General features: G+C 50.6%; 2 protein-coding genes across 13 annotated transcripts in view; one reads left to right on the top strand and one right to left on the bottom strand.

The window, feature by feature from the left end:
* Nucleotides 1–9,525, top strand: part of FNBP1 (formin binding protein 1) — a 152,205-nt gene extending 142,680 nt beyond the window's left edge. For 5 of the 12 annotated variants that reach the window (XM_028497588.2, XM_024126286.3, XM_024126284.3 and 2 more), the window contains 3 exons: nucleotides 1–122; nucleotides 440–576; nucleotides 2,411–6,475. In XM_028497588.2, coding sequence (XP_028353389.1) covers nucleotides 1–122; nucleotides 440–576; nucleotides 2,411–2,589 — 438 coding nt within the window. In that variant the 3' untranslated portion in view covers nucleotides 2,590–6,475. Of the gene's footprint in view, nucleotides 123–436; nucleotides 577–2,410; nucleotides 6,477–6,496 lie in introns of those variants that run through there. The other 7 variants (XM_028497587.2, XM_007103744.4, XM_007103746.4 and 4 more) reach the window with 3 other exon arrangements.
* USP20 (ubiquitin specific peptidase 20) overlaps nucleotides 6,839–13,391 on the bottom strand; it is a 32,730-nt gene continuing 26,177 nt past the window's right edge. Inside the window, exons 9-11 of the mRNA XM_055089391.1 lie at nucleotides 11,361–11,450; nucleotides 11,099–11,166; nucleotides 6,839–6,931 (exon numbers count right to left, since the gene is read on the bottom strand). Coding sequence (XP_054945366.1) covers nucleotides 6,839–6,931; nucleotides 11,099–11,166; nucleotides 11,361–11,450 — 251 coding nt within the window. The remainder of the gene's footprint in view (nucleotides 6,932–11,098; nucleotides 11,167–11,360; nucleotides 11,451–13,391) is intronic.

Here is a 13,391-nt window from a genome sequence, read left to right on the forward strand (position 1 = left end):
GCCTGGCTGGCCGAGGTTGAAGGCAGACTCCCAGCACGCAGCGAACAGGCCCGTCGGCAGAGTGGCATGTACGACGTGCAGAACCCCCCAGCCGTCAACAACTGTGCCCAGGATCGGGAGAGGTACAGTATCTGTACGGCGCCTGCTTTTTTTTGGCTCTGGATTTATTTCTCAATTCTGGAAGCAGGGACGAGCACAAGGTACTTGTTAGACCCCAGGCGTCTGTGATGATTGGCCTGTGATGTCTCCCGCGGTGCAGGTGTCCAGTTCCCCGTGGATGGTGCCCGAGCCTGCGGGGTGATTAAGATGGTCCTCGGTACAACGGTCGGGGGATGGGGACGGGGGCGGGTTGCAAGCACCTTGCTCTCGCGGGGGCTGAATTCAAGTCCTCGCTGGGGTCGGTGGCTATAGTTGCTGTGTGTTTTGCTTTCTTGAGCAGCCCGGATGGCAGTTACACGGAGGAGCGGAGTCAGGAGAGTGAGGGCAAGGTGCTGGCCGCGGATTTCGACGATGAGTTTGATGATGAGGAGTCCCTCCCTGCCATAGGGACGTGTAAAGCTCTCTACACGTTCGAAGGTAACCCTGCGTGTCACCTAATTCCCCCACGTTGCGTGAACTCTCTGAGTCACTCTTCTCTTTCTGCGATCAGCCTTTGTTTTGAAGTCATCCAGAACTTCCCCTCATTGCTCTTTTGCTCTGCTCGTGGTATTTGTGTTTACGATTATGATCTGGTCGATGGCTGTGTATTTTACCTTTGGGTCTGTACTTACGAACAACTTTCAGTGAGCTTAACTGAAGCAGATAGTATGGAATAATGATTATTTCATCCATTCATTCAATACTGATAGAACTTCTGTCTTGTAAAGACCCCTGAAAGGGTGGGAGGCAGATGGTATGTTCTGGCATCCACCTTTGGAGGAAATAAAGCAGACACACGTAGAGAGAGGGCCGCCTGCGATATTCACCAGAGGAGGGGTACAGAGTGATGGGGGATTCACGCGAGGATGAGATCACTTCCTCAAGGGGATTTGGAGAACTTTCCGTGCTGAAGTGTGTCAGAGGCACGGGCACTGCCAAGCATGGAGCGAGGAAGGCATGGGGTTCGTATGGCTGGCGCTCAGATGTCTTAGGTGGTAAGATGAGGGGGTAGGCGGTGCCAGTGGGGGGTATGGGTAACAGAAACATCTGGATTTTATTTGGCAGACGTCGAGAAGCTACTGAAAGTATTTGAGCAAGTTGTTGACACAAGCAGAGCTGTACCTTGAGACATTTATTGTCGTATGTGTAGGATCAGTTAGAAGACAGGGAAATTGGTTAGAAAGACTAGCCTAGTGTTTCCTAAACTGATGAGCCTTGAAACCGCATCTTGCAGGATGCTGATAAGGATGATGTGAAAGGAGCAATCAGAGCTCGGATCATTTTCAGAGGCCCTGGGATAAATGAATTTCTTTCCTGTAGGACTTTTTTTTTTTTTCTTTTGGCCACACCTCACAGCTTGCAGGATCTTAGTTCTCTGACCAGGGATTGAACCTGGGCCCCATGCAGTGGAAGTGCGGAGTCCTAACCACTGGGCCACCAGGGAATTCCCTTTACTCTAGGACTTTTAGAGCCTTTAATAAACTAAATATTCATTGTGACAAAATAAGAAAGAGAAGTACCAGGTTAAATGTTCCCGGTTTTACTTCACGTCCACACCATCCCTCTCCCCCCGGCGCCCACAGTACCGCTATTAACAGCCCCCTAAACGGTCTGCCTTTCAGGACACTGCTTGGGCGATGGCAGCTAGTCTTTTGAAATTATCGTAGCAAATGGTGTTCGGGGCCTTGATTAAGGAATGGACGCAGAGATGCTGCAGCCAGTAAACAAAGAGGGGAGGAAATCACAGATGATCCCTGAAGTTGCATTCCTGGGGTGCTGGAGATGTCCACTGATATGGGAAAGTGGGAGGAGGATCTAGTTTGGGAGGAAAAGCAGTGAGTCCGGGTTCACCCCTAGCGCGTTCCAGGTGCCCGGGTACCATCAAGGTGGAAATGGGCTTCAGGCAGAAGCCGAAGTGGAACCTTACCTCAGACGAGAACCAGAACAGGAGAAAGAAAAGTCGGGGTGCTGTGTAAAGAGATGTAATTGACGCCATAGGAGTACCTTCAGGGAGGAGTAGAGAAGCGGACCCAAGATTTCCTCTGCGGAAAATACCTCCTGTTCTGGGAGGGAGGAACGAGAGGGCTCCCAGGAGGAGTTAGAAGAGGGTCCTAGAGAGACGCAAGGTGAGGACCTGGAAGCTTCTGTGTGGGAGGAGAGCCAGAAGGGTCAGCGCATCCATCTTTTCCTACACTTGTTTCGTCGTTGCGAAGCTGTGCTCTCAACCCGCATTTGACAAGAAAACTAAAATACTCTGATTTTGCTTTTTCAGGTCAGAACGAAGGAACTATTTCAGTAGTTGAAGGAGAAACACTGTACGTTATAGAGGAAGACAAAGGTGACGGGTGGACCCGCATCCGGAGGAATGAAGACGAAGAGGGTTATGTCCCCACTTCATACGTCGAAGTCTATTTGGACAAAAATGCCAAAGGTGCTAAGACTTATATTTAATACAACTTAAAAAAAAACCAAAAACTTTAAAACATTGGAGTTGTTTCTCCCCACAACTATGACTGTTACAGGCAGTTCTTCAAAAGACTGGATGGGGAGCGCCGCGGTTGCTTTTAGGGACGAGGTGGACTTTCAGGCATCTTACACCTGAATTTCCTGGGCTGGTTTTGACGATAATCAAGTTTCACTTGCTTATGACATTTTACTTGGAAAGCTGCCAGCTGCCAATGTACAACTGTGTCCTTTGAAATCTGATAAACATTTCTTCTTGGGCAGCATCTGTAGATAACCAGAAAGTCGCCTTCTAGCTTCTAATCCGTATTTCTGAATCTAAAAGTCCATGCACATCCTAGGGGTGCAGAAGACTTCAGTTCTCTTATATTTATATGTAGCATCTGCCAGAAATTGAACTACCTTAGAATGTTACATTTTGTAACTTCATAAACTGAACTACGCTAGTTTAACTTTTACAGTCATTCACTTCGAAGGAAGTCATCAATGAGGTATAGAATAAGTAAAGAATACGATTGGTACCAAAAGTGTGTATATTTCCTTAAACATGTTTAAGATAATTGTTAGATCACCGTGTTTTCAGGTTATGTCAATGTGATCCTAAACAACCAACTGAAATATGGAAAACTTTGGTCGATCAACCAGTTGATTTTTACATATGACTACTGATCTTCCTTCCTTCCGCCAGTTGACAGAGTTGATCAGATGTGCTAGTGCTGTTTAGATAAACTTACATAAAAACAGCTCACTTCATTCTGTTCTGTTGGAGGTTTTGTGGGAGGTGGAGCTGTATTCCGCTCATACTTGCCCAGGTGGGCCTGTGAGTAGACCCTTGTAAGCAACTGCTTCTACACGCAGACCCCAGCATGTCACTTTTCAAGGGTTTTTTGGGGTTTTTTTGTTTTGGTTTTGGTTTTTTTTTGCGGTACGCGGGCCTCTCACCGTTGTGGCCTCTCCCGCTGCGGAGCACAGGCTCCGGACGCGCAGGCTCAGCGGCCACGGCTCACGGGCCCAGCCGCTCCGCGGCGCGTGGGATCCTCCCGGACCGGGGCACGAACCCGGGTCCCCTGCATCGGCAGGCGGACTCTCAACCGCTGCGCCACCTGGGAAGCCCTATGTTTCACCATCTTAAAAGAATCTGGGTCACATGGGGATTTGCATTTTTTAATTGGCAGGATAGAGGTAGTGAAATTGGTGACATGCCCAATGGCTGTGCTCATTTCTAGAATCTTCCCTGAGATCACAGAGAACCAGCTAAAAGTGAGTCAGAATAAAGGTATGGGGTTGAGATTCTCTTTTTATTTGGCTTTGATAAAATAAAAATTTATTCATGTCCTTCCTACTCTTAAATAGGAAATTAGCACCTTGCTTCTACACTGTGGGCTCCTTTTAGAGTGTCAGACCAATTTAAAGCTGATTTTAAAACTGACAGCAGCACCTCAGGGGTCGGGGAGCTGGCAGGAGTTATGGGTGACGGCTGCAGAGTCTAGCAGAAAGCTCTCAACATTTCCCAAGGGCCGCCAAGATGGAATTTAGTAACCTTTACTTAATGACTGTCTGAGTTTTAAAGCACTTATTTTTTTAACACTTTTTATTTTTAAATAATTGTAGAGTCTCAGGAAGTTGCAAAGATAGGACAGAAAGATCCCCTACATCCAGCTTCCCCCACTGGGTTACGTCTGACACAATTGTGGTCCAATATCAAAAGCGGGAAACCGACCCTGGCCAGCCTGATTTTTTAAAAAATATAATTTTGTTAACTCAGATTTCTTTTGCTTTATTATACCTTTGCTGCCGTAATATCGATAAAGCCACTCACCCTGACCCCAGACCTCTCAGGAGAATCATTTCAGTTCTTCCTTTTAACTACTGCAGCAAGAAAATCAGCTGACCATGGGGATTTAACGAGGAGTAGGTGGTCACAGCTTTGGGCAGGTAACCAAGTGAATCCCTAAGATATTAAAACCTAACCTTTCTATCCTGTGATGAACTCATTTCCAGACTGTGAATTATTGGAGACAGCAAACTAAGCACTGAAAAAGTCTTACAATGAGGCAAGAGAACATTAGTCTTTTAAAAGCCTGACTTGAAAAGTATGGCATTCCACAAAGTTGGTTGGTGTTGTTTCTTTTGTTTTTCCCCTCCTCTTTAGAGTTGTGCAAATCCGATTCAGGAACTAGCTCCGCTGGCTTTCGGGGATGGGAGGGGCGATTTGGGCACATAAATTATCATCATTATTTTAGGTTCTATGCCTCAGTACCTCCACCAGATGAATCTATGTACTAGTGACTCGACAGTGAAAGATATTTTGTAGTATCAGGTCCATCTAGTCGACGCGCAGAGGATTAGCACAAGTCTTGGTCCCCAGAGAATCACAAATTTCCATTTCCACCCAAAGTATACTTTGTGTTCTTCCAACAGTTATCTGTTAAAATAAAAGTAGCAAAGTCTCAGCTTGTGTATAAAGTTTTCTCCTTTTGTTTAGAGATACACTTAGAGGTTAATAATGTATGTAGAAGCCTTCCTTCCCTGCCTTGTTTATACATCTGTTCAGCCTGCTCCATAAACACTGCCCTCCCCTTAAGCCCATCCCAGGTGGGCGGGGCTGCTGCTGTCCGAGGCCCTAACTCAAAAGGAGCTGTTTTATCGTCAGTAATGCCGGTGCACTTTTGTGTGTGTGTGGTGTCGACCATGTGACTATTTAATAATTGCCAAAATAGTTAGACTAGAGTAAGTTCCAGCTGGTCAACTGAATTGTGACTGTCCTCTTTTATGGTTTTGTTTTTTTTTTAATTGCTCTCTGTGAAATATGTCCATAACCACCCCTCCCCCCGCCCCAATAGATCTGTATATACTGCAATAGAAAAACTAAAAGGATTACTTGAATTCGTTGTTTAAATGTTTTACTCTTCTTTCTGTTTGTTTTATTGGTGATTCTGATGCCTAATGACCTTTTTGTTTTTGTAACCGCTGGGGGAGCCGGAAGGACGGTTACAGTGGTAGCTAGGTCCCCTGCCGGCTGATCCACACTTGAGTTTATTGTAGACACTTGGGTTCTGAGTAAGTTTTGTTTGAATGTGGCCAACATGACTGTTTCTCTCTCTCCTTATCCTGCAAGAAAAGAATCTGTCTGGCACCTTTTAGTTGTACCCTCGTATCTGCCTCTCTAATAAACGTTATATTTTTCTCAGTGTTGTGTATTTTAAATGATTTTTCACCTTTCCGAGAAAATTTATTCTGTGTAATCTGAGTATTTAACTCTTTCGTCTTCAATAATGGTGAATTTTCTAGCCAAATGCTTTTCAAAAAAAAAAAAAAAAAAAAAAAAAAATCCTGCCCTGTCCCCCTTTTATATGATGATGACACCTTCTCTGTTTCTCACCCTGTGTTCACCTCCGGGCTTGAGGAGTCTGTCTCCTGTTTCTCTTCTGTCCCCTCAAGATGAAGAACTTTCACTGTTTATTGCTGAGTAAACGCTGAGTGACAGGTTTTCCTTTTCACCAAAGATGTTGCCTTTTACTGCCAAGGAACTGAGAGTGTCACTCGGAGACAGAACCAGGCCTTTGGGCTCCCGGCATCATTCTGGGAAGCTGGTTTCTTTCTCTGTCTCAGAACTCAATTTATGAGAAAGATGAGTTCGGGTGCATGGGCGCATGATCTCCTGGGCGGCTTCTCTTACCCCTGAAGGAAAGACTAGCTGCTCTGATTGCAGATAAAACCGTGAAAGTTCCTGATCTCAGACTCGCCCTGTGGTAACCCATTGCTCTAAAAATGCTCCCTCCCCTCCCCCCTCCCCAGGGCGGTACAGTTTGCACTGAGCTGCAGAGTGCCCGCCCCTGACCTGCTGCCCGCCACTCTAACAGCCTTTTTCCTTTCTCTGTCTTTTGTGTTGTAGATTCCTAAAGATGGTTCCGGGAGCCAGAGCCTCGGGAGAGCCTTCCCAGGAGAAACCCTTCGGTCTGCTGGTCTCCACAGGCCTGGGTGCCCGCCAGCGCCTTGGGGCTCTGCTGGTGTGTGGCCCTCGGAACCTAAGCCTGAAGCGACGTACATCCCCACGTGCAGCTGCTTGCCTTTCTGTTTCTTTTCTTTTTCCAGCATGTTCCTCGTAGCCTGGTTCCTCCCCTGGCCCAGCCTGGCTGCCTCTTGCGGGGAGGTCTGTCCCTGTCTGGGTCCCCGTCCACCTCGGGGCCACAGAAGGCGGCCTGACGCGTGGTCCCTCCTTCCCGGGCCTCGGCCCTCAGTCCATCTGGCGCATCCTGGCCCCTCCAAAATTCACACTGTGCCTTTCGTGAAAACTTTGCCACTGGTCTCCCGGGGAGACGAACCGAATCTGAACAAGGAGGGTCAGGCCTGCACCAGGTGGACTGGGCGCCCGAATGTCACTCATGTGTCCCTGTGTCCTTTGCGTTAGAAAATACTCATCTTTTCCCAAGTCCATTGGGTATTCGGTGGTCTCTTCCTGACTGCGTCCTCACCTCATACTAAACAATCGGCCCCTGAAACTTTTCACAGCCTGAGAGTGTCCGTGGCGGGCACTGGGGCACGTACACACACACTCATACACACACGAGCACACGTTTTCGCTTGGGGCCCTGTCTTCAGTGGCCTGGAAGAGTCCACGGCGGAGGTCAAATCCCAGCTCTCGGGCCAGCCCTGCTGTCCTGCCTGTGTCCACCTTTCATGGGGGCAAGGGAGGCCCCAGCCCACCTTCTCCCCGTCGGCCACCTGCTAATGAGGACTGCAGATCGTGAACGAGGGTCTCGCCTCTGCATTAGCTCATTGCCGAGGGAGGACTCTCCCCTTTCCATGAAGTCCAAGATCCGCATCTTAGGATTCTAGTGCTTTCATCACCAAAGACCCTGTGCTTCCTGTGGTCCATCAAGTGATCCTGTGGCTGCAGCTTCCACGTTTTCCCACCTGCTCTCCAGGCCAAGTGGAATTAATCAAGTTTGTTTTTTGAGCTCCATTTCCTTCCTCTTACGGATCTTTGAGGAAGACATGAGGTCATGTACCCTGTGGTCACTCATGCCTTAGAGCAGCACAGCTTCTCTACTTATTCGGTGCAGAAACAGCCCAGAGAAATCATTGGCTGTGCGTCTCTGTGAGCGAGGATGCCGTCAGAAGCCCAAGGATGCCCGCAGGCATCTTTCCTCTTTTGTTGGGCTTTTGCTAACTAGGAGGTCACCTTGAGCAGCCTCTGCGTCTCAACACTTATGAATCAAGACGAGGAAATCTTACAGGAGCCGAAGGGACAAGGACAGCAAGGACCGGTCCTGAGGGTTGGGCCTTTGTTCAGTGGTAGGAAAACGGTTCCTCTCGGCAAACCAGGGTTGACCACACACCAGCCTCTGAGAGCGGCTCCGTCAACCCTTGGTGACAAGAAACCACGAGGGAGCAAATACCAAGGGCAAGCAGGGGAAGAGGAAGTGGCCTCAGGTTTGAGCAAGCGTGAGACACCCCCTCACTCTTTCTTCCCCAGAGTGAGCCTCTGCAGCTGTGGGCATCGGGGGGCCGCTCCGTTAACACCCAAGGGGGGCCCCCTTGTCACATGCTCCTCGGTCTCGTGAGAGGACCAGAGTCTTGGCAGATGACGGTGAAGCCAGGATGCCAAAGGGCGAGAAGAGCCAGGGCCTCACCCGTGTCCCTGCAGACCAGCAGGTGCGTGGTTCCTGTGGACGGCCCCAGTGGCAGGGTGACCGGGTGTCCCCAGCAACTTCTGAATCTCACCAAGTCAAGCTGCCCACTCTTCACTCTACAAGGATGCTAAACATTTTTTAAAAATCTGATTTTAGAGCCGTGGGAATGCATGTGCATTGCATCTTTCATATTAGGGGTCAGGATAGATTAATTTCTTACAACCTAGGGGAAGAGGCATAAAGTGCAGTAATTTGTTCTTTTAATGTCTGTTAAACCCAAAATAGAATATGCTGGTATCCTCTTGTATCCCCTGTGCCTTTTCTTCTCTGTACCACCTGCGTCCAAAAAAGAATGGATACTGAGTGCTTTCCAATGTTAACCTTGGTGTTTGCTTCTCTGACAGTCTGTGTGGCTATGGGGAAAGGGCAATGCTGTACCAGCTGGGCTTAGTAAAGGAAGTAAGTTATTATAGGATAGTTGAGATATATCATTTACTCTGGGAATCCTACTGTGAAATCATCTATATATTATTATAGAGCAGTTCACATAGAGTAGAAACGTGGAATTTCCCATGTGCTTCTTTCTCAGCCTTCCCTCGTATCCACTGCCCGTCACTTCTCTCCACCAATGCTAGAATATTGTTGTGCCGTAAGAATAACTCGTTTTTAAAGAAGCTACCCTGAAAATAAACAAAATGAAAGAGAGGAACCTGTCGTTTACCCAATTTTTCCTTTGCAGGATAGGAAAAAATAAAAAGGCATGGAAAGCTGTAATGGGATTTTCCTTTGGGTTTATATCACGATCATCCTGAAGCTTTTGGGTGCAAGGAGCCGGTCTCTCCAGCAGTAGCGCAGAGGCCTCTAATGCCTTTTGGTAACATCTGTAATTACTGGGGAAAAGTTTACTGAACATGAAAAAGTTATGTTGATACTAAGTATTTTTCCAGAAATGTCGATTTCATACTTCCTAATGGCTCTGCCTCCTGTGCTTATATCAAAAAGTCTTAAAAGTGATCCAAAATTTTATTTTAACCTGGTGTCGAGCACCTTTAAACTTCTTGGTTTATCTGTGTGTGTTGCACTAATTCTAAACTTTGGAGGCATTTCAGTGTTGTAAACGGCCCATTGCCATTGTAAAGGTTATGGAATTGCCCATTTGTCTCTGGAGATGGAATTAAACCAAATAAAGTGCTTCCACTGGAAGGCTTATATTGACCTTGTAACTATATGTTAATCCTCTAAATGTTAAATAAAAGTGTAACTTCTGGCACGGTATCGCGGGACCGTTCTGTTGCACAAAGAGGCGACCGGGTCACAGGAGCAGTCAGTCCCTTGGGCTGGAGGCTGGGCTCCGATCTGCATGTCACTGATTTACTGTGTCAATCCGACACCAGTCCCGGTGCCATCTGCTTGGGGAGGGGCCTGAGACCCAGGGAGCTCCAAATTCCAGCCCCGCCCACTGGGGGGGGGAAGCCCTCAGAGACCTCAGTGATGTGGGATTCGGTCGATTCAGCGCAGGGATTTGGGGAGGCTCCTTAGGTCCAGACCAATTTTTGTACATGCAAATTCAGCTGGCAGCCACTCTGGGGTTTCGGGGACCCTACTGTGGGGACTGAGGGGCCGGGAAATCGCAGCGGGTTTGCGTTTCACTGGCGGTCTGGTGTCACGGGTGCTCAAGCCCACCCTCTCCTCGGCACCTCGGCTGGAATAATCACTGGTTTCTGTGACGCCGCGGACAGCGTGCAGCGTTGAAGGGTGAGGGCCTCGTGCCTGCACCAGGCGGCTGCATGCAGCGGGAGGGAGGCCCTTTCCATACCCAGCGTTGAAAATCTCACCCCGGGCTTTGGGGGGGAAGACGGGTTCGTGCCCACACCTCTTTGTTTCCTAAGGCTCTTTAGGGCCGATTTAGGAAGACAGTTGTTGAGGGAGTGAAATATTAAGTGAGCAGGTAGGCCTAATGCCAAGTGCCACTCGCTTGCTGAGGGGTGGGAGGTGAGGCCACGCCTCGCTGCGGCCGCGGCCTCCTCCCACAGATGCGTGTGACTGGCCTTTCAAGCAAGAGCTTCGCCAAGTTCTCAGCCAAGTCTGCTGCCGTCGGTGCTGGGGAGGATGGTGTCCGGGAGCCAAGGCCTCCAGACAATCAAGTCGGGGTTCTCAGCAAGAGACGGGACGGTCAAGGGAACTAGGTGGCTCTACGACTGTCCTACTGAGACCCTCTTGTCCAGGGTGTCAGCAAAAGGTTAATCTGGGAAGGATGTCTCCAGCATGTCCTTTCTGGGCTTTTATCATATTTGGGGACTAGTCTCTAACAGTCGGTAAGAGATAGAATGTCTCCGTCTGTCTCACGTAGAACCTTCCCCCCTGCAGGACCCCGCCATCGTGAGGGGCGGGGAGCTGGGTCTGAATGGGGCGCGTGTCCCCACCTCCCTGGGCCTCAGTTTCCCCGGTAGTGGGGTGATGACAGGAGACCGCTGGGAAAACACTTGGTGGACGCCACCTCCACAGCCGCTCTTAGCTGTCAGCTCTGATTCCGAGCTCCCTCCCGGCTCCGTGATGGAGCCTGTGTTATTCTGATTCGGGGACAGAGTTCACGGCTGGCAGCTCTGTGACCTTACGCTGCGCTCGCTCGCGGGTCTGAAACACTGAACCGCCTCCCAGCTTGGCCCGTCTTTACGCACCTACTTGGTTCAAGCGTTTGGGGAGGTGACGCCTCACCCCATCGCACACGGAAACCAGCGGCGGCAGCGCAGTAAGCGCAGAAACCCCTGACTCAGACCCGTCAGTCAGGCTCCTCCGGTGGGTCTGGGAATCTCAGCATCCGCCCTGCTCGGCCCCGCCTCTCCCCGCCTCTCCCCGCCTACCGGCCACGCCCAGGCCACGCCCCCCCACCCCCGCCGCCGCCGCCGCCGCGCAGAGGCGCTGGCGACCCCTAGTGGGAGAGAAGCCCGAGGGCGAAGAGAGAAGGACGAGGGTCCCCAGCAGGGTGACCAGGAAGGAAATGGAAGTGGGCAGGGGGATTCGAGTATGCCGTCACTTTTTTAACCAAAGCAAAAGAGATGTCTGGAATTGTGCGATCCACGGGACAGCAAGAGACGGATGGTGCGGGTCTGAGTGAGGGCCCACCTGGCCTGGAGGGGGGCCTCTCTTCCTCTTCCCGGGCCTCTGCTGGCCTTTTCTGAGCAGGGGAGGCATAAGCCTTGTTGCCAGCGCCCTCTGAGACCGGGGATTAAAGCGCAAACGCTGCAAACGGCACTTCGCAGCCTCTTTGAGAGTGCCAGGCGCCGTTTCTCCGGAGCTGCGTGCATTAGGCCCTGACTTAAACGCTGTCTCTGTCCAGACGGTACAGTGAGTGCCATTTACTCAAATGACCTCCCATTAGCTGGACACGTCGCTGGGCCACAGAAGGTACAGCAGAAACGGAGAACGGCCCCCAACGTGGCTTTGTCCTCAGAGCTAAGGGACCAAAAGCCGCGGGAGGAAACGGGGATTTCCTCATGTTCCTCTGTTGGGCCCCGGAAGCAGCGGGGGCGGGGAGGATGCCCTGGGTGCTGCGGCATTCTGCCCCGGGAGCCTCGTGCCCCTCACGGGGTGCACATCCTTCCACACGCCAGGCCAAGAGCCCTGCCCGCAGTTCGGGCTCTCCAAACAGCCCTCATCTGGGCTGCTCGCTGGTGTCGGGTCCAAGCAAGGCCTGGAGGCTGCATCCCAACACGTCCCTAGGGCAGCCTTCCAGGACACACTTCGTCCAAAATGAGGACGGCTCTTTTTCACAGCTTTTCCCAAGGGCATCAATTTCTTCTGCACCCTGTGCCTTTGCTACGACCGACGGGGCCTCTCTCTGCTGTAGGTAAAGGTGTCGTAGAGGGAGGTTATGATTCCAACACACCATTTGCTTCCCCAGAGGCTCTCTGGGGCTCAAAACGAGGTCATGAAAGACTCGCAGGATAATTTACGTTTGCACATAATTCCAACTAGAACAAAAGTAGGAAGCTATACTTCTGGGGTGGCTGCACCTTGCAAATGTCTTCTGTTTTGTTTTTTCCCCCCCCGCCACACCACGCAGCATGTGGGATCCTAGTTCCCCCACCAGGGATTGAACCCGTGCCCTCTGCCTTGGAAGCGCCGAGTCTTATCCACTGGACCACCAGGGGATGTACTTTCTGATGCAGCTTTGTCAGCAGAAGCACAGACAGGTGGAAAGGCCTGCAGACACAGGTGGCAGTTGGCCTACAAACTCCCCAGTCTGCCGGCTGGCTTGTGACTCTAAAAGGCGTCGCTGGAGCGAGGCCCGCGCCAGCCTGGAGGAGGAGCCCGACCACGGGATGGCACGTGGGAGAGAGGACAGAGAGGCGGCCTCCCCTGCCGCCCAGCACCGCCTGTCTCCGCTCGTCTGTGAATGGAGGTGAACAACCACACGCTCCTGTCCTGTCTTCACATGCCCGCATCTCAGCCGAGCCACTGAAAAGCCTGGTATTTCAAGGGGAAGTATAGGGGAAACATCTTAAGGCCAACTGGTGCCTACCTCTCGCTCTCACCTCCCTGTAGTACATACAACAAATGAATGTCTCCAAACCTCCAGATCAAGCAACCCTCCAGACAAAACTTTCCCATTCCCACCTTCCATGTTTAACAGGAAAAGCCAATCACAAAATTTGTACCATGGGATCCAACACTGGAATGTGAGCAAAGCTAAAATGATGCTCAGACACAGCCGTCTGCGGTGAAACTCTGAAGAAAAGCGAGGGCTGAAGGAAACGCGGGGAGGGAGCTTCCTCTGGGGTGGGCGGGGCGTCAGTGCTCAGCAGGCCCCGAAGGGGCTTCCGTGGAACTGGTACCAGTCCTACCTCGGGGCGGGTATCTGTCACCTGTTTTATCACTCTGTGTTGAAGCTGTTTCTGCACATGCATGTCTGATGGGATTTCACAAGTAAATGTTTAAAGTCATACATACAATCTCAAGTTCTTCTCTCCCCTCCAAACCCCAAAAGCATAAACAGAACCAACCAAAACCACAGAGACTATAAACCACTAGCATCACTAAATGTGAGGGAGCTTCCGATGCCAGACACCAGCAACCGCGATGCTGTGACGGAGGTGCCAACATCAGCCGTCAGGGGAGGAAAGGGAAAGGGTACCGCCAGTGCAGCCCTCGTAG

The sequence above is a fragment of the Physeter macrocephalus genome, chromosome 13 (assembly GCF_002837175.3).
Source record: "Physeter macrocephalus isolate SW-GA chromosome 13, ASM283717v5, whole genome shotgun sequence".
NCBI classification, from domain to species: domain Eukaryota; kingdom Metazoa; phylum Chordata; class Mammalia; order Artiodactyla; family Physeteridae; genus Physeter; species Physeter macrocephalus.